Source organism: Muscardinus avellanarius (genome assembly GCF_963383645.1).
Source record: "Muscardinus avellanarius genome assembly, chromosome: 10".
In the NCBI taxonomy this organism is placed as follows: Eukaryota; Metazoa; Chordata; class Mammalia; order Rodentia; family Gliridae; genus Muscardinus; species Muscardinus avellanarius.
In genome coordinates this window covers 12,568,200-12,595,964 of record NC_137796.1, presented here as the reverse complement: position 1 = coordinate 12,595,964, position 27,765 = coordinate 12,568,200, and the positions used below count along the sequence as shown (strand labels likewise).

The window sequence follows — 27,765 nt, the reverse complement described above, 5'->3', positions numbered from 1 at the left end:
CCCCCAGCCCAATTTTATTTCTTATTTGGAAATAGGGTCTCTCCATGTTGATGAGAGTCTCACTACTTGCTTCTCAAACCTGTGTTCCTCCGGTCCCAGCCTCCCAAGGACTGGGACTACAGGTAGGAGCCACCACACCTGGCTAATCTTAGTACTTGGGAGGTGAAGACAGGAGGATCGCAGGTTCCCAGCCAGCCTCAGCTACTTAGTGAGGCCCTCTTCAAGTTAGTGCGATCCTGTTTCAAAATAAAGAATAAAAATAAGGCAAGGGGTGTAGCTCAAAGGTAGAATGCCCCTGGGCTCCATCCCCAGACCCGAAGAACAAAAACAAAAACAAAAACCAGCACTGAAGATGCATCTCTGAAGTAGAATGCCCCTGGGTTCCATCTCTGGTACCATACATACATACATGCATACATGCATACATACATGCATACTAAATAAATGCAACTGCAAGTCCCGCTGACTCAGAACTCCGTTTAATCTTCCTTGGGGTGCATCTGGCAGCAAAAGCTCCAACTGCCCCAGAGGCTTGGCCAGATGGAGGAGAGCGCTTCTTCTGACCGCTGTCTCCGGTTGCTGAGCCAGAGCCTCCTCGAAGCCCATCTTCTCCATCAAAGCCCACTGAGCATCCCAGGCTCGCACTCCTCTCCCCAGGCCAGGCTTCCTTAGGGCCCATCCACGCCCCCTACTGGCTCCACTGCCACCGACTGCCCAACTTCCTGCATCGGGCGAGGCCTGAGACCTCTTTGGGTGCTGGGCCCTCAGGGGCTGTCAGGAGGGCTGCCTGGCCGGGCCTCAGGGCCCTGGGTCCCACCGGGATATGTGTTCCTGAGCTGGAAAGGAAGCAGAAGAGGGAGGGGCAGTCTGCTGCTCTCAGTCTGGAAGCATCCAGGGCCACGTTCTACACAGTGCTCTGAACCCCCTCTAGCACCTTCCTTCCTTCCTTCCTTCCTTCCTTCCTTCCTTTCTTCTCTCCTTCCTTCCATCCGTCCATCCATCCTTCCTTCCTTCCTTCCTTTCTTTGTTCTTTTTTTTTATTTTTGTGGTACTGGAGATGGAATCCAGGGGCATTTTAGCTCCAAGCTACACCTCCAGCCCTATTTTTTTTTATTATTTTGAAACAGGGCTTCACTTACATGGTTAACCTGGACAACCATTGGTGTGTGTGGGGGGGGAAATGTGGGCGGGGGGGGGGAGGGCACCAAATATAGTGTAAATGTATACTATTTATGTTCAATAAAAAAATTGTTATATATAAAAAAAAACAGTGAGATTCTCATTAACCTAGCAAGACTCTGTTTCAAAATAAAAATAAAATAGGACTGAGAGTGTAGCTCAGAGGTAGAATGCCCCTGGGTTTTATTCCCAGTGCTCCACACACACAAAAATACACCTAAGATTATAATAATAACCCCTGATAACAAAATGAAAGAACACATCAATTTAGGATGGGTCGTGAACAGGACTGGAAGAAGAATGTATGTGGCAACATGCCTGGGAGCGAAACACTCCATAAAACAAATAAAATAATGGCAGATAAAAAAAAAAAAAAAAAAAAAAAACAGGGCTTCACTTAATTGCAAAGGGCTTCACTAAGTAGCTGAGGCTGAGAACCGCAGTTCTTCTGGAAGCAGGTGCTGGGCCAGGCTTCACCTCTGCTCTCAGCTATAGTTACCAGGCTCTAGGGAATCAGTAAACACTGAGCTAGGAGGCAGAGGGACTTTGGAGAAGTCCTCAGCACGATGCTGTCGTCCTGCCTCCGCGTGGCCTTGCTTGGTGATGCTGGGCCCCTGGCCCCGACACCTGCAGGTACAAGGCCCTGGGCAGGGTGTCCTGCACAGCCCTGTGTGCTCAGACATACTCTGCACCTGTGATTCGGGTAGCCTAGCATCCTGGCGCGGGCCATCGGTGCCCAGGGGACGGGAAGCAGAGGCGGGGAACCGACGGAGGGCCCTCACCAAACTGGCAGATATAACGGTTTCGAGTTTTACAGCGCTGATCATTCCAGTTGAAGGCGGCTGATGCCTGCAGCTCCACGCAGTTGCCAAACCTGCAGGGCCAGGATATGGGCTGCTCAGGGTAGAGGAATGGAATTAGGAGTCTGGGAGAATCTTAAACCTTTTACTGCAATGGGCCACCTGCATCTATGAGGCCCAGGTGCCCTCAAACCTCAGATAGGGCTGCTGGGGGCCATACCAATCCCCAAACTCCCATCCTGCTCCCAGAGCACTGCAGCTCTTCTTGGGGAGACCAAGAGGTGTCTGGACCCCCACCACCACCATTACAGCATTCGGTCATACCCGCCAGTGGGATAGAGTTGGACCAGAGGGGATAGACTTGGACCAGACAGTTTCTAGACCTTCTCTCCCAGCTGGGAGAAGATGGTGCAGGAGCCTGGCCAGCCCTGGCTGCTGGCAAGGAGGGCCAGGGAGAGAGGAGGAGCCCGGAAGACCACAAAACCTCACCACCCGCACCCCTGCTACCCTGTCCTGGGTACTTATGGGCTCAAAGACCAGGGCAAGCTGGGTGCGGTGGCGTACACCTGTAATCCCAGTACTTGGGACGATGGAAGGTTTGCAGTCAGCCTCAGCAACTTAGCGAGACTCTGTTTCAAAATTTAAAAAATAAATAATAAATAAAACAGGGCTAAGGGTGTAGCTCAGAGGTAGAATGCCTCTGGGTTTAATCTCTAGTGACACACACACACACACACACACACACACACACACACACCAGGGCAAGGACACACAAGTGTTAGGCCCTTGGTACTGGACAGCTGCGGCCTCAGCTAGTGGGTGGATGTGTGTTTGAAGGATGTAGGTGGGTGGATAGCTAAAGAATGCCAGAAGCCAGGCGTGGTGGCGCATGCCTGCAATCCCAGTACTTGGGAGGAGTACTTGCGACAGGAGGATCACAGGTTAGAAACACAGCCTCAGCCGGGCGTGGTGGCGCACACTTGTAATCCCCGCGCTTGGGAGGCTGAGACAGGAGGATCCCGCAGGTTCGAAGCCAGCCTCAGCTTCTTAGTGAGGCTCTCAGCAACTTAGTGAGACCCTGTTTCCAAAAATAGGCTTAAGAGACCCTGTTTCCAAATAAAATATAAAATAGGTCTGGGAGTGTAGCCCGGAGGTAGAAGGCCTCTGAGTTCCATCCCCAGTACCACCAAAAAAAAAAAAAAAAAAGAAAGAAAGAAAGAAAGAAAAGAAAGAAACACAACCTCAGCTACTTGGCAAGACTCTTAGCAACCTAACAAGACCCTGTTTCAAAAAAACAAAAAAAAACAAAAAAAAACCACATAGCTGGGCATGGTGGCACACGCTTGTCATCCCGGTACTTGGAAGGCTGAGACAGAAGAATCGTGGTTCAGCCTCAGCTACTCAGTGAGGCCCTCTGCAACTCAGTGAGACCCTGTTTCAAAATAAAGAACAAAAAATAAGGCGGAGCTTGGAGGTAGAATGCCCCTGGGTTCCTTCCCCAGTACTGCAAAAATATAAAGAAATAAAATAGGACTGGGGGTGTAACTTGGAGTAGAATGCCTCTGGGTTCAATTCCCAGTATTGCAAAGGAAGGAAGGAAAGAAGGAAGGAAGGAAGGAAGGAAGGAAGGAAGGAAGGGGAGAAGGAAAGAAAGGATAGAAGGATAGAAGGAAGGAAGGAAGGAAGGAAAGAAAGAAAGAAAGAAAGAAAGAAAGAAAGAAAGAAAATAAGCCAGGTGTGGTGGCACATGCTTGTAGTCCTGGTACTTGGGAGGCTGAGACAGGAGGATTGCAGGTTCAAAGCCAGCCTCAACAACTTAGCGAGTCCCTCCACAACTTAGTGAAACCCTGTTTCCAAATAAATAAAATTGGGCTGGAGGTTTAGCTCAGAGGTAAATACCTCTGGGTTCAATCCCCAGTGCCAAAAAGAAAGAAAGAAAGAAAGAGAGAGAAAGAGAAGAAAAAAAGAGAAAGAAAGAAAAAGAAAGAAAGAAAGAAAGAAAGAAAGAAAGAAAGAAAGAAAGAAACCGGGCGTGGTGGCACACGCTTGTAATCCCAGCATTCGGGAGGCTGAGACCTGGAGGATCGCAGTTCGCGGACAGCCTCAGCTACTTAGTGAGGCCCTCTGCAACTCAGTGAGACCGGGTTTCAAAATAAAGAATAAAAAATAGGGCAGGGGGTGTAGCTCGGAGGTCAAATGTCCCTTGGTTCCATCCCCAAACCCGCAAAAAAAATGAAAGAAAGAAAGAAAGAAAGAAAGAAAGAAAGAAAGAAAGAAAGAAAGAAAGAAAGAAAGAAAGGTGCTAGAAGGGTGTACTGGTACAGGCAGCGAGCAGGTGCTGGTAGAGGGAGGCGCGATGACCATGCTTAGACGCTAGGGGACAGCAGAGACGAGGCACGGAGCCGTCCTCGGTTCCTGTTCTTTCTCTGTTCCTCGGTTCCTGTTCCTCGGTTCCTGTTGCTCCCTCTGATCTGCACCTCCCTCACCTCGGGCCTGTCCTGCGCCCGCTGTGCTCAGCCTTCGCCAGCACCTGGGCGCCAGGTTAGGCCCAGACGCTTGAGGGGTCGGCTGGTAGCAGCTGAGCAGGGTCCTTCAGTGGGGTCTGAGGGCCCAGCCGAGCAGGCCAGTGGGGGCCGGGGGAGGCAGGCGCCCAGACTTACCCCTGGCTGTCAGGCTGCCTGAAGGCGAAGCTGGAGAAGGACAGGCGCTCCCCAGCAGTCCAGCGGAAGGAGTCCTTAGCCATCTTGTAGGTGAGCCCTGGGGCCCGCAGCCAAGGTGGCGGCCATCAGAGCCTGGGGCCTGGGAGGAGGGCCTGAGCCCGGGAGCCCCAGCCCGTAACCCCTCTTTCCAGCGCTCCCAGTCTGTCCCTTGGGGTGACTCTCCTCCCTGGCACCCTCTCCCCAGGGAACGGGGTCCGCAGCCCCCCGACTTGTGGCCCCATCCGGCCTCTCAGCCCTTACCACACCTTCGCTGTCTGCTAGTGGGTGCCCTGGGTCACCACAACCCAGGATTCCTGAGGCCGAGTGGGGCATCAAGCCCCCACAGTGAGCCCCCTCACTCACTACCCCTCAGCCAGCCAGGCACTCACCGATCCAGAAGTTCCTGGCCTCGAAGTCACGGTCGGTCACCTCGTTGGTGGTCTCCAGGCGACCCAGGTAGAAGGCAAGGATGTCCTGGACTTTCTGGCTCTCGATCCAGGCGAGCACCCCGCCCTTCTCCTGTAATGGCCACACTGAGTCTCACTGGCAGGGCCCTGGAATCAGGGCGCTGACCACCATGCCTACCTACCATGGCCGGGCCCACATGTGTGTGCTGGCCGGGCTGTCATCACTCCCACCCCAATTTGAGAACAGGGATCCCCTTTCCTCTCCCTGCCAGCTTCTCCTCTCTCTGTGCACTGGGGTCCAACTGGCAGCCACAGGCTCAGGCAGGGCCCCGCACTGGAAGGGTTTTATCTCAACTCCACAGTGTCTTAAATATGTTCAAACTGATTGCATATATATATATATTTTTTTTTTTGGGGGGGGTGGTACTGGGGATAGAACCCAGGGGCCTTCTACCTCCGGGCTATACTCCCAGACCTATATTTTTTTATTTAGAAACAGGGTCTCTCAAGCCAGCTGAGGCTGGCTTCAAACCTGTGCGATCCTCCTGTCTCAGCCTCCCAAGCGCGGGGATTACAAGCGTGCGCCACCACGCCTGGCTGCGCGCGCGCGTGTGTGTGTGTGTGTGTGTGTGTGTGTGTGTGTGTGTGTATTTTTTTTTCCTTTTCTTTCTTTCTTTTTTTAAATTATTTTGCAGGTCTGGGGATGGAACCCAGGGGCATTTGACCTCCAAGCTATACCCTCTACCCAATTTTTTATTCTTTATTTTGAAACAGGGCCTCACTGAGTTGCAGAGGGCCTCACTAAGTAGCTGAGGCTGTCTGGGAACCGTGATCCTCCTGTCTCAGCCTCCCAAATGCTGGGATTACAAGTGTGCACCACCATACCCAGTTTATATTTTCTTTTTTCTGGTAATACTAGGAATTGAATTCAGGAGCCCTATATTTTTATTTTTTTTATTTTTTATTTTTTTTTGTTTTTGGTGGTACTGGGGTTCCTGGAAACCCTTCTACCTCCGGGTTACACTCCCAGACAGACCTATTTTATATTTTTGAAACAGGGTCTCTTAAACCAGTGCGGCTGGTACGAACCTGTGCGATCCTCCTGTCTCCGCCTCCCAAGTGCGGGGATTACAAGCGTGCGCCACCACGCCCGGCTATTTTTTTGTTTTAAAACAGAGTCTCACTAGATTACTGAGAGTCATGCTATTACTGAGGCTCTTTTCAACCCTGTGATCCTCCTGGCTCGACCTCCCGAGTACCGAGATTACAGGCGTGTGCCACCAGGCCCAGCAATTGCCAGGATGAGTACGGCATGAGAACCTGATGCAAATCTGCATTTTTGGTTTTGAAAAACCCTGACTTCTGGCCACCGGCAGCTGGAGCGGAATCAGGACAATCCCTTCGCTAGAGGCTGGGTGAGGCCTTGTCCCTGGGTCCCCCGGGTCAGTAAGTGACCTCTGGCTTCTGTGAGCCTCTGTGTCTATGACTGCTGTTTTACACTAATGAAGAGTAAGGTCAGGAGGAGCCGAAGGAACCATGTTTTAGGGTCACTCCACTACGACCCTCGGTGAGATGCCGGGGGTCCCTGGGAAGGCAGGGTTCAGCCATGACCTGGCATTTCCTCTTGGCTCCGTAGTAGGTATCTGCCTCCGAAGACACCATGAAGCAGTCTCCATCGATCCTCAGGTCACAGGTGTGGGAAGGAAAGCGCACCCTGGCTGAGAGAGGGAGTAGAGAACCTGTTTCCATATGCCTACGTCAGGATCCCCGCCCTCTCCCACCCTGCCAGGGAGGCAAGCTCAAGGCGCCTTTTCCCCTGGCCACCTGGTCCAGACTTAAAGGGGGTGGGGGCATCAGGGCTGTGCTGGTCAGCGTGTAAGAACGAGCTCTTGATCTTAAAAGAAGATGAAAGAAATGGAATGAATTACTACCATCAACTATGTAAGCATATCAATGTCAATCTCAGTGCTCTGGTGCTCTGGGCGGGGAGGAGGGAGATGGGGAAACGGCAGGGGGAGGGCTTCCAAGTTCTGTGTGCGTGTAGGTCACTGTCAGCATGATTTATATGATGATGTGGCACCTTAGTGCACCAATAAAAGCATATAAAAAAGAAAGAAGAAAAGTTCCATAGTTTGTAGCACTCGCCAATTTCAGTGGTGTAAATATCCCCACCGTGGCCAATTTCAGGCTATCAGTGTGATGTCACGGTATGAGGTGTTGGGAAGAGATGCTGACAGCGGACTCCGGTGAGCAGATAGAGCTGGACCCAGGACCCCACTGAAGGGGCTGAGGAGGGGCCTCGGGGCCGGACTCACTGGCACACTGGGCTCCCCCATAGCCAACGTCACAGACGCAGGAGCACTCCTCTTCCCGGAACCGGCCATGCACACACTGCGCCCTGCACCGAACTGCCAGGACGGGGCAAGGGACAGGGCAGGGGGCACAGTGCTCAGCCACCAGCCACCAGCCACCAGCCCACCCCAAACACTCCTCTCAGGCATCTTTGGTTTGATTCCCACGGTGGAGAGATGAAAACTAGGGTTTGGAAGGTGGCCTGCTCGTGGCCACAGAGCCAGGGAGCCGGAGCAATGGGTCAAGAATTTGTTTCCTAATATTTTTTTGTGTGTGTGGTACTAGGGGTTGAACCCAGGGGGATTCTACCTCTGAGATATACCCCAACCCTATTTTTCATTCATTTTTTAGGGGGATTACTGGGTATTAAACCCAGGGGTATTCTATCTTTAAGCTACATCCCCAGCCATGTGTGTGTGTGTGTGTGTGTGTGTGTGTGTGTGTGTGTGTGTGTGTAAAACCCTTCTACCTCCTCTGGGCTACACTCCCAGATCTATTTTATATTTTATTTGGAAACAGAGTCTCTTAAGCCAGCAAGGCTGGCTTCGAACCTGTGCAATCCTCCTGTCTCCACCTCCCAGGCTTGGGGATTACAAGGGTGCGCCACCTCGCCCGGCTCAGTCCTATTTTTTTTTTTTTTTTTTTGGTGGTACTGGGGTTCCTGGAAGCCCTTCTACCTCCGGGCTACACTCCCAGACCTATGTTTACATTTTCATTTTTGGAAACAGGGTCTCCTAAGCCAGCGCGCACGGCTGGCTTCGAACCTGCGCGATCCTCCTGTCTCCGCCTCCCAAGCGCAGGGATTACAAGCGTGCGCCACCACGCCCGGCTCAGTCCTATTTTTAATTCTTCATTTCGAAACAGGGTCACAGCAAGTTGCAGAGGACCTCGCTAAGTAGCTAAGGCTGGCTGCAAACCTGTCTTGGCCTCCCAAGTACTGGGATTACAAGCGTGTGCCACCACACCTGGCTTCTGTTTCTAATTCTGTTTTCTTAATTGCCACTGTCTCCTAGGCTAAGGGGCCAACTCTGATTGCATTTTTAGTCCTCTGCAGAGCTCAGGGTCCGGCAGACACTTGGCGCTCAAACCCAGCAAGTATAAAGTCAGCACCCCTCTGCCCTCTCAGAAACTCCTTCTAAACGTGCTCAGCCGCCAGGCCCCTACCTCCAGCTCCTGGACACCGCACGGAGTAGGTGTGAACCCCAGGCCCCCCTCCTCCTCACCCCTCCGGCTGCCTGCATGGGTAGACACTGGGTGCTCACCTTGGCAGTATCTGCCCGTGTAGCCAGGGGGGCAGCGGCAGTGGCAAGTGCTAATGTTGAGGTGGCCGTGGTTCCGGCAGCTCATGCGACAAGGATTCCTGGGGACCTCTGGTCAGGGCAGGAGGGAACTTTACCAAAGGGCCTCCTCCCAGCAGGCTGGGCAGGCGCCAACCTGGGTGCTGGGAGCTAGGGCTTAGGGACAGCTGCTCAGGTTGCTGCCCCACGAGGCAGGCAGGGTGGGGCACTCACCACAGAGCCCCCCTGCATGGTCCCAGGCCTTGAAGCAGCCCGACATGCTGGCGGTGCAGAGGGCACACCAGGAGCCCTTCTTATAGGGGGCGATCGTCTTCCCGTTCACCTTCCAGTTGCCTCTGTGAGAACAAGCACCAGAGGATCTGCAAGGGCCTGGCTTTGGGCAAGAAAGGGTGGGGACTTGCTGCCTGCTCCACTGGCCCCTTCAGCTCCTCTGGCCCGGCCAGGGGGTCGGGGAGCTGGGTGAGACAGCTAGGAAAGAAACGATGACCTCCAAACAAATCATGAGCAGATTTCCGGAAGCAGGGTCATGCTTTCAGGAAGGGGATCCATAGACCAGCACCACTGCACAGGGCCAGAACCTCTGGCACCTTCTCTCTTTCCTGGGGGGGGGGGGGGCAGGCATCTTGCTTTCGGTGAAAATATCTTTTTTGTGTGTGTGGTACCGGGACAGAACCCAGGGCATTGTACCTCCAAGCTACATTCCTAGCCCTATTTTTTAGCTTTTTTTTTTTTCATTTCTAAAACGGGGTCTCACTGAGTTGCAAAGGGCCTTGCTACCTCAATCCTTGGGTCTCCGCCTCCCAAATGTTGGGATTAAAGCATGTGCCACCACGCCCACCGGCTTGAAAGTATCTTCTCTGGTGGGGGCTTACCCGGGAGAGTAGGCACAGACGAAGGCATCCATCGCTGCCTGGCCGGCCGAGCACCGATGCCATCCACAGCCCAGCTGACTTGAGGTGGCCCACACAAGCTGCAGGGGACACAGTGGCTCAGAAACCCTAGCATGGACTGGCTCCACGCCAGCCGGGGGGCCCGGCAGCCCAGGCAATGCCTGCCTGGGGAGGAAGGACACAGCTCTGGCCACAGTCCAGGCAGGCAGAAAGCTCTGCAGGGAGGTCCTATACCTTAGCACCTCCTCCTCCCTGGGGGCCTGGGGCGCAACACCTGTGTTGGCAGGGCTGTAAGGAGTGGGAATCATGTAAGAAGCCTTTCTTTTCTTTTCTTTTTGGTACTGAGGATTGAACCCAGGGACGCACCTCTGTATCCCCAACTCTTCCTTGTTTCTTATTGTTGTTCTTTTAATTTTGAGACAAGGTCTCCCTAAATTGCCCTAGTTGGCCTGAAATTTCCGATCCTCCTGCTCAGCCTCCCTAGTTGCTGGGATTATAGGTATGTACCCCCATACCCAGAAAGGTGGCATATTTTAAAATTTATGTTTAAAATGATTTATATTTAGCCAGGCGTGGTGGCGCATGCTTGTAATCCCCGCGCTTGTGAGGCTGAGACAGGAGGATCGCACAGGTTCGAAGCCAGACTCAGCTACTTAGTGAGGCTCTCAGCAACTTAGTGAGACCCTGTTTCCAAATAAAATATAAAAAAGGTCTGGGAGTATAGCCCGGAGGTAGAAAGCCTCTGGATTCCACCCCCAGTACCATCAAAAAAATAAATAAATAAAATGATTTATATTTAAAGCTGATTAAAGCAGCTGGGCGTGGTGGTGCATACTTGTCATCCCAGCGACTTGGGAGGCTGAGACAGGAGGATTGCAGGTTCCAGGACAGCCTCAGCAAGTAGTGAGACTCTAAGCCGGGTGTGGTGGTGCACGCATGTAATCCCAGTACTTGGGAGGCTGAAACAGTAGAATCAGAGGTTCAAAGCCAGCTCCAGCAATTTAGTGAGGCTCTCAGCAACCTAGTGAGACCCTGTTTCCAAATAAGAAATAAAATCAAGCTGGGGGTATAGCCTGGAGGTACAATGCCTATGGGTTCAATTTCTAGTATCAAAAAAAAAAAAGTAGTGAGACTCACCTCAAACTAATGAGACTCTATTTCAGAAGAAAAATGAAAAGAAAAATAGTGCTGGGGGTGTAGCTCAGAGATAGAATGACCTTGGGGTCCACCCCCAGTTCCACGAAATAAATAAATATAAAGTTGAAAAAAAGTAAAACTAACCACATTGGAGGAAAAAGAATCCTAATATCCTAATATCTAGGACAAAGTGTAGCCTCTCCCGAGATGACCCCACAGCCTCCAGGGTGCCAATACCTCGGTCTCACTTTCAACGCACTTACCTGAGTGTAGTGTGTGCAGGAGGCGTTGCGGGCACACTCGGCCGCCGAGTGGCTGTACTGCTGCCCCTCTGCGAACCAGAGGCTGACCACTTCGACAAAGGCCGCAGAGCCCGCGGGGAGCAGCTGCATGTTCCAGCCCACATGCGGGACATGCCGCAGGGCAGGTGCCAAGCTCCGGGCTTGGGTGCCACAGACAGCTGCCCTGGCCTGAGCCAGTTGAGCTAGGTTCTCGCTCCAGTCCTGGGGGAGCACAAACAGAGACATCCGCCGGTGGCCTCTGAGCACAGGAGATCACTGGGCAGTGATTCAACTCTCTGCTGCCTCTGGGGTACCAGACAAGAGCACTGCATGTGGAGTCCTGCTTGACTACCTAATGTTCTGTGAGCTGGCTTCTTTCATTGCATGAAGTCACAGAAGGTCAGGTAGGAGCTCTCCCAGGTGTTTTAGGAAAACACAGGTGGAGTCTGACACCTGACCCAGAAACCGGATTGATCCTCCATCTTCCGGAGTCGCTTCAGCCCTGCCCAGTGAGCAGAGCCAGCCTAGATCACGGGATGGGCTGCCTCTGTTATTCTCCCCCACCGTCAATGTGAGCCTGGGCACTGCCCAAGTCCAGCAAGCTGGGTCCGCGTTTGCCTTTAGACGACACTGGCCCTATTGCCAGAAGGGCTGTGCTGCTGCTGCCTGGCCAAGCTTCCTCCTGCGATGCGGCAAGCCCCAGCGCCATGCCTCCCTAGCCTGTTTTCCCGGGACCCCGTTCCCTAAGTACTTGGGGCACCGCTGGGGAAGTGAAGGGTGCGAGGTTTCCCTTCTCCGCACTGCGGAAACAGCCAGCAGAGGCGCTGGAGCAGCCTCCTCTGCTCTCCCCACCAGCACAAGGTGATCCCGCGCCCTGAAAGACACAGCCCTGTGACATCCAGAGTCATTTGTCTCCATGAGACTCAACCTCCTCATCTAAAATGGGCACAGTCGCTGGGCGTGGGGGCACACACTTGTAATCCCAGCATTTGGGAGGCTGAGACCGGAGATCGCGGTTCTTGGACAGCCTCAGTTACTTGGTGAAGCCCTTTGCAACTCAGTGAAATGCCATTTCAAAATAAAGAATAAAAAATAGAGCTGGAGGTGTAGTTTGGAGATAGAATTCCCCTGGGTTACATCCCCAGTACTGCAAAAAAAAAAAAAAAAAAAAAAGACACAAAAAAATTGGGCTCCAGCTGGGTGTGGTGGCACATGCTTGTAATCCCAGCATTCGGGAGGCTGAGACTAGAGGATTGCGGTTTGCGGACAGCCTCAGCTACTTAGTGAGGCCCTCTGCAACTCAGTGAAACCTGGTTTCAAAATAAATAATAAAAAATAGGGCAGGGGGTGTATTTTGGAGGTTGAATGCCCCTGGGTTCCATCCACAGACCCCACAAAAAAAAAAAAAAAAAAAAATAGGGCTCCAGCATTTGGGAGGCTGAAACAGGAAGATCACAGTTCACAGACAGCTTCAGCTACTTAGTGAGGCCCTTTGCAACTCAGTGAGACCCTGTTTCAAAATAAAGAATAAAAATAGGGCTGAGGGTCTAGCTTGGAGGTAGAATGCCCCTGGGTTCCATCCCCAGTACTGCAAATGAATAAATAAATTAATTAATTAATAATCTGGGCATGGTGGTGCATGGTTGTAATCCCAGTACTTGGGAGGCTGAGATGGGAGGATCCAGGTTCGTGGCCAGCCTCAGCTACTTAGGCCTTCTGCAACTTAGTGAGACCCTATTTCAAAATAAAGAAGCCAGGCATGGTGGCACATGCTTGTAATCCCAGCATTCTGGAGGCTGAGATCTGAGGATCATGGTTCATGGACAGCCTCAGCTCCTTAGCGAGGCCCTTTGCAATTCAGTGAGACCTTGTTTCAAAAATAAAAAGACTAAAAAAAAAAAAAAAAATAGGGCTGGCGGTGTAACTCGGAGGTACAATGCTCCTGGGTTTCATCCCCAGTACTACAAAAATAAAAAAATAAAAAAATAAGTAATAAAAAATTGGGCTAGTGGTGTAGTGTGGAAATAGAATGCCCCTGGGTTCAATCTCCAGTACCACAGTACTGCGCCCTTTTTTGTGTGTGTGCTGGAGATTGAATCCAGGGGCATTCTATTTCCACACTACACCCCAGCCTTAGTTAATTTTTACTTGGAAACAGGGTCTCGATAAGTTATTGAGAGCCTTGCTAAATTGCTCAAGCGGGCCTCAAACCTGTGATCCTCCTGTCTCAGCCCCCCAAGTACTGAGGTTACAGGCGTGTCCCCATGGCCACTTATGCTTTTTTTTTTTTTTTTTTTTGGTACTGGAGATGGAACTAATGGGCTTTCTACCTCTTGGCTATACTCCCAGACCTATTTTATATTTTTATTTGGAAACAGGGTCTCGCTAAGTTGCTGAGAGCCTCACTAAGTAGCTGAGGCTGGCTTCGAACCTGCGCGATCCTCCTGTCTCAGCCTCCCAAGTGCTAGATTTCAAGCGTGCGCCACCACGCCTGGCCACTTGTGCCTTTTTTTGAAATGTGATTTTTCTAGGACTTTGCCCAAAAGGCCCTGAAAAAAGTTACAAACTGCCAGCCAGTACTCAGAGCTGACCCTGCCTTCGGGGTCCTGGGAGGGAGCCCTTACTGCCTGGTAGGAGCATCCCGGCTACCCAGGACCTGGGCCTTAGGAGGAGCAGAGCCACTGGGGGATTGGAAAAGAGGAAAAGCAACCGGCCCCACCCCCACCTCCTGGGAAACTGACCCCAAAGCTCAAGGTCGCCACCCACTGAGCCTGCCAGCCTCGGAAGCCTTTATGGGAGGCAGCCAGGGGGAACCTGCTGCCCCTCCCCCTCCCCCTGCCCTTACTCCTGGCCTCTTAATGTGGGTTGAGGCTGCTGGGGTTTCAAGACTGTGCAGGCATCATTTTTGAACCCCAAGAAGACACCCCCAACCTTGCAGTCTCAATCACATAGGTAAACAAGCAAGAAGCTTGGGAGAGTCCCCTCCTAACTGCCCAGACAGATCCTGGTCCACAGCAGGACGCTAACCCCAACCCTCTCCTGTGAGACTCCTTTGTGCAGCTGCTGTTCCCTGGAGGAGGAGAGCCCAGCTCCTGCCAGGGCTCCGTCTCCAGGACAACAGGATGCCAGGGAAGGCCCAGGTCTGCCCTTCTGGCAAGTGTGAGCCAAGGGGCCTGACCTCCTACTCTGAGCATCCTCCTGGGGAGGAGGAAGCTGCAGAGACCCCAGCGCTGGGGCCACGGTTCCCCAGTGGGCAAGGCGACTCCCCAGTGGCCCTGCCCCTCTACAAGTGGGCACTTGCAAAGCCTCCTGAGCACTCCTCGGGCTCAGTCCCTCCAGCTGCCCATGCTGATAGAGCAGGCGTTGGGGTACTTACCATTTTCTGCATGTTGGCTGCAGGAGGCTGGACCCGGCTGCGCAGGCGGTTGTGAAGGGACAGGAGCAAGAAGGTCTCCTTCCTGCTCAGGGCTGGGAGCCGGAAGAGGAGGTCAGGCCACCGAGCAGTGAGCAGCGGGCCTGTGCCGCGGTAATAGTGCAGTCCCACTCCTGGGACAGGAGACCTGAGACTTGAGAGCAGCAGGTGTGTGCATGAGGGGGTGCAAAGTCAGAAACCACACCAAGATAGGAGTGGGGTGGGAGAGACCAGGTCTAGGTCAGGGCTGTGACTGAAGCATGGGGGACTGTCCAGCAGGGAACGTGGCTGGGGCTAGGGAGGGCCCGGCCCTGGGGTCAAAGCAGCTCCTCTCAGCCGTCATATGTCTTCTGGGGCTCCAGCTGCAGGCTCTAGTTGGTATTTATACTTGATCCCAACCCTGGGCCCCTCCCCTGCAACCTTCTTCCTCCCCAGCCCGGGTACCCATGCACTGTGCCTCCTGGATTATCCCTCTGGGTCCCTCATTCCAATACCCGCGATCCAGGGCCCAGGCCTGGGACTCCAGCCTCTGCCAGTCCCCTGGTGTCCCCTCCGAAGAGCTCACAATGGCTCCCTCACCTCCGTCCTCCCCCCCAGGTGGATGTCCCTTACCTCCTGACATCTGAGCCTGCTCTGGTAGCTGGAGCGCCCACACCTGTGCCCAGGTGATGTCCAGGAGAATCAGGAGCACAGGCAGGAGGCCAGGCCAGCAGCCCCGGCCTCCCAGCCCCAGGGAGGGCTCTGGCTGCGGCATGGGCCTGTGGGGTACTGCAGGCACAGCACGGCCTGGCTCAGCCGGCCAGCGCGCCTCCCAGGCTGGATGGAGCTCTTCACAATCTCGAGGAGTCAGGCTGGGCTGGCGGACAAAAGGAGGAGGCCCAGTGAGTAATCAATGTGTCCAAACAGCTTCCCATCGCTGACTTGAAAAAGACAGACAGCTCCCCGAGACGCCTCCAAACTCTGGCCACTGTGGCCTGGTGGGCCTGCCCTGCTGACAGCAGGCAGCAGCAGTGTGCACTGACCTCCTGGCCCCTGCTAATCATTGCAGGATTATTAGCGCCCTCTGGGAGACCCCGAGACCCTGCTGATTGGCCCGCAGACATTCCAGGGCTGTGGATTAGTGACCTACCCTGGCTGGGACCCATCGGCAGCTTCTACTCCCCAGCCCCAGACCAGGGAGGAGGCTGGGGCTTCAGCTGGGTGTGCTGTGAGGCTGGCTGGAACTGGGCAAGACCCCAGGGGAGTTCTTTTCTTTCTTGGGAAGCTGGTCCCAAGTCCCAGCTATGAATTAAACATAGGCAGGAGGTAACCACACACCAGGCAGGTGGCGATGGTGGAGGAGTGGGCTGGGCTGTACCTTAGGGAGGAAAGGGGGGCTTAACTGGGCAAAGGGGGTGCCTACCACCCTCACCCACGGGACTGCAGGCCAGGAGGGGGCGAGGCAGGCCAGGAGGAGAGCACAGGAGGATGCCCTTGGCTGCCTCAGCCCCGTGGGGAATAATCTGCCTCTGCAAACAGGAGACCGTGTAGCAAGGACAGCCATTGCCGCCACGTTCAGGGACCTGGCTGAGGCTTACATAATTGCATCAGAATCGCTGAGGCTAGATCTGCACCACTAGATCTGCACCACGGACCCAGTTTCTTAAAAAAAAAAAAAAAATCAAAGGCCACAGCCAGATGCCCACATTCTTTTTAGGGAAGATCAAAGGTTATGTAGCCAGTCCTTGCACAGCCTTGCAAGCTAACTGCCTTCTTCTTCTGGAGTCTGTGTGGCCCTGAGCCAGCAGCCCCTTACGGCTGGGTGGAAAATCTGCTGAGATACTAGTGGGCCTGGCTTTCTAGGGCAGCGCGGGAAGGAATGATTATCAGCCTGGGTGTTGGGCGGGGGCAAGACCATGCACCAGGGCTCTGAAGCTGGCCAACGGCTGTGTGGCCCTATGGAATGAATGCTCTGGGCTTCAGGAATTTCTTCTTTTTCAAATGGGATGGGAACCAGGCATGGTGGTGCACGCTTGTAATCCCAGCATTTGGGAGGCTGAGACTGGAAGATCGCGGTTCAAGGACAGCCTCAGCTACCTAGTGAGGCCCTCTGCAACTCAGTGAGACCCTGTTTCAAAATAAAGAATAAAAAATAGGGCTGGGGGTGTGGTTCGAAGGTAGAATGCCCCTGAGCTCCATACCCAGCACTGAAAAAAAAAAAAAAAAAAAAAAAGGGATGGGTCCCAGCAATGCTAAATCATAGCCACCTTTTGTATATGTGTGTGATACTGGAGATTGAACCCAGGGGCATCCTACCTCTGAGCCACACCACCATCCCTATTTTTGATTCTTTATTTTGAAACAAGGTCTCACTAAGCTGCAAAGGGTCTTGCTAAGTAGCTGAGGCTGTCCTGTGAACCATGATTCTCCTGTCTCAGCCTCCCAAATGCTGGGATTACAAGTGTGCACCACCACGTCTGGCTTCCTAGCCATTTTTTATTTTTTTATTTTTCGGTGTTGGTGATTGAACCCAGGGGCATTCTACTTCGTCATCTTCTTTTTTTTTTTTTTTTTTTTTGGGTCTGGGGATGGAACCCAGGGGCATTCGACCTCCGAGCTACCCCCTACCCTATTTTTTATTTTTTATTTTGAAACAGGATCTCACTAAGTTGCAAAGAGCCTCAATAAGTAGCTGAGGCTGTCCACGATCCTCCGGTCTCAGCCTCCTGAATTCTGGGATTACAAATGTGTGCCACCACGCCAGGCTGGCATTCTTCTTCTGAGTTACACCCCAGCCCTATGTTATATTTTTATTTTAAACAGGATCTTACTAAGTTGCAGAGGGCCTCACTGAGTTGCTAGGGCTGGCTTCGAGCCTTCAATCCTCCTGTCTCAGCCTCCCAAGTACTGGGATTACAAATGTGCACCACCATGCCTAGCTTATTTTTTTTTCTTTTAAAACAAAGTCTCCTTAAATTGCTGAGGCTGGCTTAGAATCTGTTTCAGCCCCCAAAATACTGGGATTTACTGGACTGTGCCACCATTCCCAACTTAAAATTAGTAGCTTTTGAGTAGGCCCAATTATATATACATATATACATATATATGTATAATATGGATGGACCTTATCCAATCAGTGGAAGGCCTTAAGGAAAAAGACTAAGCTACCCTGAAAAAAAAAAAAAAAAGAAGAAGAAGAAGCCTGTAGAAGGGGCGTGGTGGTATGAGCTTGTAGTCCTCGTAGTTGGGAGGCTCAGACAGGAGGATCGCGGTTCACAGGCAGCCTCAGCTATTTAGTAAGACCCTTTGCAAGTCAGTGAGACCCTGTTTCAAAATAAAGAATAAAAAATAGAGCCGGGCGTGGTGGCGCATGCTTGTAATCCCCGCACTTGGGAGGCGGAGACTGGAGGATCGCACAGGTTCGAAGCCAGCTGCGCTGGTTTAAGAGACCTTGTTTCCAAATTTTAAAATATTTTTTTAAAAATTGGTGTTTGGGAGTGTAACCCGGAGGTAGAAGGGTTTCCAGGAACCCCGGTACCACCAAAAAAAAAAAAAAAATAATAATAATAATAATAAAATTAAATTTAGAAATAGGGCTGGGAGCCTTGAAGTTAAATGCCTCTGAGTTCAGTCCCTAGTCTCATACACACACACACACACACACACACACACACACACACACACACACTCTCTCTCTCTCTCACACACGACTTGGAACTTGAAATGGCATATTTAGCTCTTCTCTAAGCTGGCTTGTTCTACAGATTTCAGGCTTGCCAGATTCAATAACCTGAACTCCATCCTTAAAATAAATGTCTTTTTTTTTTTTTTTTGCAGGTCTGGGGATTGAACCCAGGGGCATTGGACTTCCGAACTACACCCCCTGCCCTATTTTTTATTCTTTATTTTGAAACTGGGTCTCACTGAGTTGCAGAGGACCTCACTAAATAGCTGAGGCTGTCCGCGAACCACGATCCTCTGGTCTCAGCCTCCCGAATGCTGGGATTACAAGCGTGCGCCACCACGCCCGGCTAATAAATGTCTTTCTCTAGCCGGGCGTGGTGGTGCACGCTTGTAATCCCCACGCTTGGGAGGCAGAGACAGGAGGATCGCGCAGGTTCGAAGCCAGCCGCGCGCGCTGGCTAAGGAGACCCTGTTTCCAAAATGAAAAAAATGTAAAAATAGGTCTGGGAGTGTAGCCCAGAGGTAGAAGGGCTTCCAGGAACCCCAGTACCACAAAAAAATAAATAAATAAATAAATAAAAATAAAAATAAATGTCTTCTCTCCTCTCCTCTCCTCTCCTCTCCTTATCCTTTTGGTTATATTTCTCAGAATGCTCCTCACCAACCAGGATGAGTTGGGCTCCTGAGGGGCCTGAGGGGGTGACGTCCCACTCAGGGTCTGAGGGCCCCTAACTGTAGAGGTTTCATGGATACAGCCATCTGTAGAAGGGGCGCAGTGCTTTTTCAAGGCTTCCCAAGGACCTTGTGGCCCTCCCTGCTGTTCCATAGAGGCCACACTAAAAGGAGACTTTATAGCTGGGCGTGGTGGCACACACTTGAAATCCCAGCATATGGGAAGCTGAGACAGGAGGTTCGTGGTTCAAGGACAGCCTCAGCTACTTAGTGAGGCCCTTTGCAACTCAGTAAAACCCTGTTTCAAAATAAAGAATAATAAACCAGGCGTGGTGGCGCACGCTTGTAATCCCCGCGCTTGAGAGGCTGAGACAGGAGGATCGCACAGGTTCGAAGCCAGCCTCAGCTACTGAGTGAGGCTCTCAGCAACTTAGTGAGACCCTGTTTCCAAATAAAGTATCAAATAGGTCTGGGAGTATAGCCCGGAGGTAGAAAGCCTCTGGATTCCACCCCCAGTATCACTAAATAAATAAATAAATAAATACATAAATACATAAATAAAATAAAAAATAGGGCTCGGGATGTAGATAAGAGGTGGAATGCCCTTGGGCTCCATCCCCAGTACCGCAAAAACAAAAAACAACAACAACAAAACTACCTCAGCCTCAGCTACTTAGTGAGGCCCTTTGCAACTCAGCAAGACCCTCTTTCAAAAATAAAGAATAAAAAGTAGGGCTGGGCATCTAGCTCGTAGGTAGAATGCTCCTGGGTTCCATGCCCAGTACTGCAAAAAATGAAAAAATAAAATAAAATAAAGGAGACTTTATAGTGTGACTCGGGTTCCTAATCCTGATGAAACATCCACTAATGAAAGGGGTCAGGTGAACCCAGAACCTCAATGCACGGTGCCCAGCGCCACCTACTGGCTCACATACGTGGACAAAGTCATTTAGCCAACCTGTCTGGTCTGTGAGGCAGCTCCTACCAGATCCCTGTTCTAAAGATTGGCAAATAATCATCCCAAACACTTAAAAACATTTTAAAGATGTTTCTCTTCACTCTTCCCCATCACTTAATCATCTATTAAGTGCAGACACATAGCCAGGTGCGGCAGTTTCCAAGATACCCAGTCAAGCCAGTGGTGGTGGAGCGCGCCTGGAATCCTGGTACTTGGGAGGCTGAGATAGGAGGATCACAGGTTTAAAAGCCTCAGCAAGTAGTGACACTCTCATCAGCCTAGCGGGAACCTAATTTCAAATAAAAATAAAAGAGGGCTGGGGGTGTACCTCCTCTGGATGTATAGAACCAGTATAGGAGGCATATAAAGTCACATCAGAAAGGGGCAATGAGCTGGGTGTGCTGGTGCATGCTTATAATTCCAGTACTTGGGAGGCTGACACAGGAGGATCCAGGTTTGAGGCCAGCCTCAGCTACTTAGTGAGGCCTTCGCAACTCAGTGAGACCCTGTTTCAAATTAAAGAATTAAAAAAAAAAAGGAACTTCTGGGAAGATGGCGACGGAGAAAAGCGGCGCTTACGAGTCCCGCTAACAATCGACCTCTATTACCACAAAATCAGCGCATTTCAGAGGCAGAAAACAACATCAGCAAAGAAATAAAAACTGTAAATACAAGGGACAGAGAAAAAGAGGGCTGGAAAAACGAGACACCAGAAAGAAACCAGCCCGCAGTGCCGTGGCTGGAGCCTCAGAACAGAGGGAGGAGACTCAGAACAGAGCTTAAATCCAGAGAGGAGGTACGCTGGCCTCACGGCAGAGGACACAGCAGTAGCGCTTTATTGCCAGCGGTAGCGGTGAGTTCACCGGACTTCTCCAGACTGACGCACTCAACCAGCCACCAGGCTCCAGAGAGGAGGGGTGGACAGTGAGCTGAGGTGAGCAGCTGCTGAACAGCCGGGCAGCAGTCAGCAGTTTTTTCGGCGCAAGGAGCGTCAAAAGCTCCCAAGGGCCGGGCTCAGCACATCCTGCAGGGACTCAGACCAGAGCTCAAAACCAGAGAAGAAATATGCCACCTTCACGGCCGAGGACGCAGCAGCAGTGCCTTACTGCCGGCAGCAGCAGTGAGTCCACCAGATGGCTCCAAACCAATGCACTCAACCAGCCACCAGGCTCCAGAGGGGAGAGGTGGACAGTGAGCCGAGGTGAACAGTTGGGGAACAGCCGGGCAGCAGTCAGCAGCTTTTTCGGCGCAAGAAATGTCTAAAGCTCCCAAGGGCTGGGCTCGGCACACCCTGCAGGGACTCAGAGTGGAGCTCAAAACCAGAGAAGAAATACGCCAGCCTCACGGCTGAGGGCGTGGTAGTAGTGCTATACTGCCAGCAGCGGCAGCAGCGAATTCACCGAGTCCACTACAGCTCCATCAGCGCACTCAACAACCGTGAGTCAAATTGTGGCCCCTAGAGGAGAAATCCCAGTACTGCACTCCCAGGGACTTGCACAGATTTTTGCCACCTACACCACCGATAGAGGACTAATATCTAGAATATACAGAGAACTCAAGAAACTCAACACTAAGAAAATAAAGCATCCAATAACAAAATGGGCAAATGAACTAAATAGACACTTCACAAAAGAAGAAATTCAAATGGCCAATAAATGCATGAAAAAATGCTCAACATCACTGGAACTACCCTGAGATTTCACCTAACTCCAACTAGAATGGCAATCATTCAAAACACAAACAACAACAGATGCTAGCGAGGATGTGGAGAAGTGGGAACTCTAAGACATTGTTGGTGGGATTGCAAATTAGTGCAACCACTTTGGAAAACAGTATGGAGAATCCTCAGAAGAATGAGAAAAAATCTACCATTTGATCCAGCAATACCACTTCTGGGTATCTACCCAAAAGATAGGAAGCCAAACTACCATACTAATGCATGTGTATCTATGTTCATAGCTGCACAATTCACCATAGTCAGACTATGGAACCAGCCAAGATGTCCATCAACAGATGAATGGATTACAAAACTGTGGGATATGTACACAATGGAATTGTACTCAGCCATCAAAAAAACCCTCAATTACATCATTTTCAGGGAAATGGATGGAACTGGAGGACATTATGGTAAGTGAAATTAGTCAGTCACAAAACATAAGAAATCAGATGCTTTCCCTAATATGTGAGAGTTAGGGAGAAATGGGTCATAGAAGGAACTCTTGAAAAAGGAAATCCTATAGAGGAGCAAACAAGACAACCTAAAGGAGGAGAAAGGAGGGGGGAAGAGGCTGCTTTAGACTGTGGGGGGTGCCAGGTTGCTCCTTTCTCCTATTGTGTGATATCTCTGCCACCGCCCCTCCCCCACTGGGTCAAGTCCCAGGGAGTACAGTACTGGGATTTCTCCTCTGTGGCCCGCAATTTGACTCACTGTTCTTGAGTACGCAGATGTAGCTGTACTGGATTCGGTGAATTATCTGCTGCTGCCGCCGGTGGCAATATGGCGCCGCTGCTACACCCTCGGCCGTGAGGCTGGCGTATTTCTTCTTGGTTTTGATTTCCACTCTGAATCCCTGCAGCGTGTGCTGAGCTCAGCCACTGGGAGCTTTAGATTTTACCTGCGGCGAGAAATCCCGCCAGGCTGTTCCGCAGTGGCTCACCTCGGCTTGCTGTAGCCGTCTGGTGAAGTCGCCACTGCCGCCGGCAGTATGGCGCTGCTGCCGCGTCCTCAGGCGTGAGGCCGGTGTATCTCCTCTGTGGCTCTGAGCTCTGTTCTCAGTCTGCTTTCTCTCTGGAGACTGGTGATTTTTTGTTTCTCTGGTGATGGTGTTTTCTGGCTATGAAAGGCACTGATTTTGTGGTAATGGAGATTGGTTGTAGCGGGGCTCTTAAGCCCAGCTTTTCTCGGTTGCCATCTTCCCGGAAGTCGTCCTGTGAATTCTTTCTCTCTCTCTCTCTCTCTCCCCTCTTTCTTTCTTTTTGTGGTACTGGGCATTGAAACCAGGGGCATTCTACCTCTGAGCTATACTCCCAGCTCTATTTTATTTATTTATTTATTTATTTATTTATTTATTTATTTATTGGGTAGTATTGGGGTTCCTGGAAACCCTTCTACCTCCGGGCTACACTCCCAGACCTAATTTTTATATTTTATTTGGAAACAGGGTCTCTTAAGCCAGCGTGGCTGGCTTCGAACCTGCGCGATCCTCCTGTCTCCGCCTCCCAAGCGCGGGGATTACAAGCGTACGCCACCACGCCCGGCGCCCTATTTTATTTTTATTTTGAAATAGTTTCACTAGTTTAATGGAAGTCTCACTACTTGCTCTATCCTGCAATCCTCTTGTCTCAGCCTCCCAAGTACTGGGATTACAGGTGTATGACACCATGCCTAGTTCTGGTGCTGAGGATTGAACCCAGAGGCATTCTACTGCTGGGTTACACCCTGACCATATTTTATTTCATATTTATTTATTTATTGTGGTACTGTGTATTGAACCCAGGGGCATTCTACCTCCAAGCTACACCTCTAGCCCTATTTTTATTTCTTTATTTTGAAACAGGGACTCACTAATTTGCAGAAAGTGTCACTAAGTAGCTGAGGCTGGCTTCGAACTTGTGATCATCCTGTCTCATCCTCCCAAGAACTGGGATTACAAGCGTGCACCACCGTGTCCTACCTTATTTTTTATTTTGAAACAGGGTCCACTATATTGCCAAGGGTTTTGCTAATTTACTGAGGCTAGTCTTCAACCTGAATTCTCCCTGCCTCAGCCCCCGAAGTACTGGGATTACATGTGTGTGCCACCGTACCTGGCTTAAAAGATTGACTTCAAAATTTGCAGTAGGCAGCCGGGCGTGGTGGCACAGCTTGTAATACCAGCATTCATGAGGCTGAGACCGGAGGATTGCGGTTCGCGGACAGCCTCAGCTACTTAGTGAGGCCCTCTGCAGCTTAGTGAGACCCTGTTTTAAAATAGAGAATAAAAAATTGGACAGGGGGTGTAGCTTGGAGGTCAAATGCCTCTGGGTTCCATCCCCAGACCCACACACACACAAAAAAAATTGGCAGTTGGCCAAGTATAGTGATGTATGCCTGTAACCTAGTGAGACCCTGTTTCCAAATAAGAAATTAAATATCAGGCTAGAGTTATAGCTCAATAAATAGATGATAAAAAAAGGAGGCCTGGGGATGTAGCTCAGAGATAGAATGTTCCTGGATTTAATCCCCAGTACCACACACAAAAAGATATAAGATTAAAGCTGGGCATGGTGGCACATGTTTGTAATCCTAGTACTTGAGAAGCTGAGACAGGAGGATCGTAGGTTTGCAGGCAGCCTCAACTACTTAGTGAGGCCCTTCACAACTTAGTGAGACCCTGTTTCAAAATAAAGAATAAAATAAAGCTAGGGGTATAGCTAGGAGGTAGACTGTTTCTAGTACTGCAAAAAAAATTAAGATTACAGAGGATGATATATTTTAAAAATTTTCCTTAATTACTTTTTTTTTGGTACTGGGGATTGAACCTAGAGGCATTCTACCTACAAGCTACTTCCCCAGACAGATTTTATTTATTTGGAAACAGGGTCTCCCCAAGTTTTGAGATCTCTGCTACATTGTTGAGGCTGGCTGTGAACCTGTAATCCTCCTGTCTCAGCCTCCAAAGGACTGGGATTACAAGTGTGTGCCACTACCAAGCCCAGCTTCTCAATAACTTTTTTTTTTTTTTTTTTTTTTTTTTTTTTTTTTTTTTTTACTGGAGATGAAATCCAGGGGCCTTCTACCTCTGGGCTATCCCCAGACCTATTTTTTATATTTTATTTGGAAACAGAGTCTCACTAAGTTACTGAAAGCATCACTAAACTGCTGAGGCTGGCTTCAAACCTGCAATCCTCCTGTCTCAGTCTCCCAAGTACTGTGTTACAGTTTTGTGCCACCACACTCAGCTTCAATGATCTTTGAATGAGATGACTCAGGGACCTGGGCGCAGTTCTGCATCTAATTATTTATTATTATTATTATTATTATTATTATTATTATGGGATGGAACCCAGGGGCATTCTACCTCTGAGTGACACTCCCAGCCCTATTTTTTATTCTTTATTTTGAAACAGGGTCTCACTGAGTTGCAACGGGCTTCACTAAGTAGCTGAGGCTGGCTTTGAACCTGCGCAATCCTCTTGTCTCAGCCTCCCAAATGATGAGATTACAAGCGTGAGCCACCATGCCTGGCTTATTTATTTATTTATTTATACTCGGGATGGAACCCAGGGACATTGTACCTTCGAGCTACACCCCCAGCCCAATTTCTTTATTCTTTATTTTGAAACAGAGTCTCACTGAGTTGCAAAGAGCCTAAGTAGCTGAGGGCCGTGAACCTCGATCCTCTGTTCTCCGCCCCCAAATGCTAGGATTACAAGTATGCGCCACCACGCCCAGCGTTACAGTTCTGCATCTAAGTGTTTTTTATGTACACTGTTAATCCTAGTGATTGCAAATAACATACCACACCAAGTAAGTCACTGCACATGAGGGACATTTCACAAGCGGGCATGGCAAGAGAAACTAAAATGTCTGTGTCATTTACACACCTGGTAACATAAGAAGAAAATGTTTATTGAAACAGCTGGCTAGAAATACAGCACGCGGTGTTTACACTCCATTCCCAGGGTGTAGAAATGCTCGGTCACCCTGCGTGTCCAAAGCTGTGTCCAAAGCTGCCCGGGCTCTCTAGACAAGATGACATTTACTGAAGAGCCTGGAATGCTTTCAGGACAACACGCTGACTCTGCACGGGAACAGCAAGGGGCTGAGTTACACTGCGTACTTAGAACACACACGAGTTACAGATCTTTGGGATCATTACCATGCTGTTTTATACACGCCAAGAGTTGACCAGAGAGAAGCGGGAACTAGACAGCCCTGGCTGAAATGAGCTGCAGCAAGTCTACCCCACGCCCATTTGCTCTGAGGAAGGGGAGGCCGTGGGGAGCAGGGGACCCAAGACTTCCTTCTTTCCTTCTCTCTCATTTCTCCTACCTCCTCTTTGATATTCTGGAGTGTAAGACACTAGAACTGGCTTAGCAAAAGACCTCCAAGCTCTAGGTCTCCGTGTAGAAAGGAAATCCTGGCATTGATCTTTTTTTGTGTGTGGTACTGGGGGTGGAACCCAGAGGCTTTCTACTTCCGAGTTATACTCCCAGCCCTATTTTATATTTTATTTTGAAACAGGGTCTCACTAAGTTGCTGAGAGCCTCACCAAGTAGCTGAGGCTGGCTTCAAACCTGTGTGATCCTCCCGTCTCAGCCTCCCAAACGCGGGGATTACAAGCGTGCACCACCACACCCGGCTTCTAGCATTGATCTTTTGAAACACATGCTGATAATATTCTCTCTTCCTCTTGCCATCTCTGGCCTGACAGACAGAAAAACAAGAAGGCAGAGATGGTTGCAAAGGCTAAAAAGTTAAGTGCATTCAGATCTTTTAAGAAAATTTATCTGGGAGCTGAAATGGTGGCACAAGCCTGTATCCCAGCTATTTGGAAGGCTGAGGCTGGAGGATGAGCCCTTCAAGGTCAGCCTAGGCTATTTAGTGAGACTCTGTCTCAAAATGAAATAAAATAAAAAGAGCTGGAAATGTAGCTCAGTAGTAGAGTGTCCCTGGTTCAATCCCAGTACTGGAAAAAAAAAAACCAGTTTATTAAAAATGTTTGATTCTACAAGCCTGGCATGGTGGTGCGTGCTTGTAATCCCAGCATTTGGGATCCCAAGACCAGAGGATTGCGGTCCGTGGCCAGCCTAAGCAACTCAGTGAGACCCGGCTTCAAAATAAAGAATAAAGCAGGGCGTGCTAGCGCACACCTGTAATCCCTGAGCTTGGGAGGCTGAGACAGGAGTATCGTGCAGGTTCGAATCCAGCCGCGCTAGCTTAAGAGATCCTGTTTCCAAATAAAAAAATATAAAAATAGGTCTGGGAGTGTAGCCCGGAGGTAGAAGGGTTTCCAGGAACCCCAGTACCACCAAAAGAAAGAAAGAAAGAAAGAAAGAAAGAAAGAAAGAAAGAAAGAAAGAAAGAAAGAGAAAGAAAGAATAGGGCTGGGGGTGTAGCTTGGAGGTAGAATGCCCCTGGGTTCCATTCCCAGTACCGCAGGAAAAAAAAAAAAAAAAAGTTTGATTCTGTAGCCAGCCACAGTGGCACACACCTGTAATCCCAGTATTTGGAATGCTGAAAAAGGAGGATTGCAGGTTTGAGGCGAGCATATAGTAACTTAGTGAGCTTTGTTTCCAAAACTAAAAAGGTGGGCTGGAGGGCTTGAGTAGCTCAGTGGTAAAATGCTCAGGGTTCAATTCCCAGTACCACCAAAACAAAAAAAAGTTTGATTTTTCTTTTCTTTTTTTTTTTTTTTTTTGGTGGTACTGGGGTTTCTGGGAGCCCTTCTACCTCCGGGCTACACTCCCAGACCTATTTTATATATTTTAAAAATTTGGAAACAGGGTTTCTTAGGGCAACGAGGCTGGCTCCGAACCAGCGCGATCCTCCTGTCTCTGCCTCCCAAGCATGGGGATTACAAGCGTGCGCCACCACGCCCGGCAAAAGTTTGATTTTTCAAGGGATGGTGAGTACCCAGAAGTTGGGATTATTTAAGAACAACTCTGCTGTTTTATGGAAAAAGCTGAAAGTATAAAAACATACACTCAAGAGTGTGCAAGTGATTCTAAGAAACTACAAAGGACAAAACTCATTGACAATGGAGAGACTTTGGATTTAGCATTTTATTTTATTTTTGTGGCACTAGGGGTGGAACCCAGTGGCTTTTCTACCTCCGGGCTATACTCCCAGGCCTATTTTATACTTTATTTGGAAACAGGGTCTCACTAAGTTACTGAGAGCCTCACTAAGTAGCTGAGGCTGGCTTCGAACCTGTGCGATCCTCCTGTCTCAGCCTCCCAAGTGCAGGGATTACAAGCTTGTGCCACCATGCCCGGCTGACCCCAGGGAGATTTTACATCCAAGCTACATCCC

At 50.3% G+C, this 27,765-nt stretch overlaps 1 protein-coding gene across 1 annotated transcript; it reads right to left on the bottom strand.

The window, feature by feature from the left end:
- Positions 1 to 798: 798 nt before the first annotated feature.
- On the bottom strand, positions 799 to 15,209 carry LOC308267715 (C-type lectin domain family 18 member A-like; the record flags this gene model as incomplete). The annotated part of the gene is made up of 12 exons (XM_080702597.1): positions 799 to 836; positions 1,962 to 2,053; positions 4,640 to 4,736; positions 5,068 to 5,197; positions 6,697 to 6,803; positions 7,401 to 7,493; positions 8,700 to 8,807; positions 8,949 to 9,070; positions 9,608 to 9,705; positions 11,026 to 11,265; positions 14,420 to 14,511; positions 15,068 to 15,209. The coding sequence occupies 12 exons, from the start codon at positions 15,207 to 15,209 to the stop codon at positions 799 to 801; spliced, it is 1,359 nt and encodes a 452-aa protein (XP_080558723.1).
- Positions 15,210 to 27,765: the final 12,556 nt, after the last annotated feature.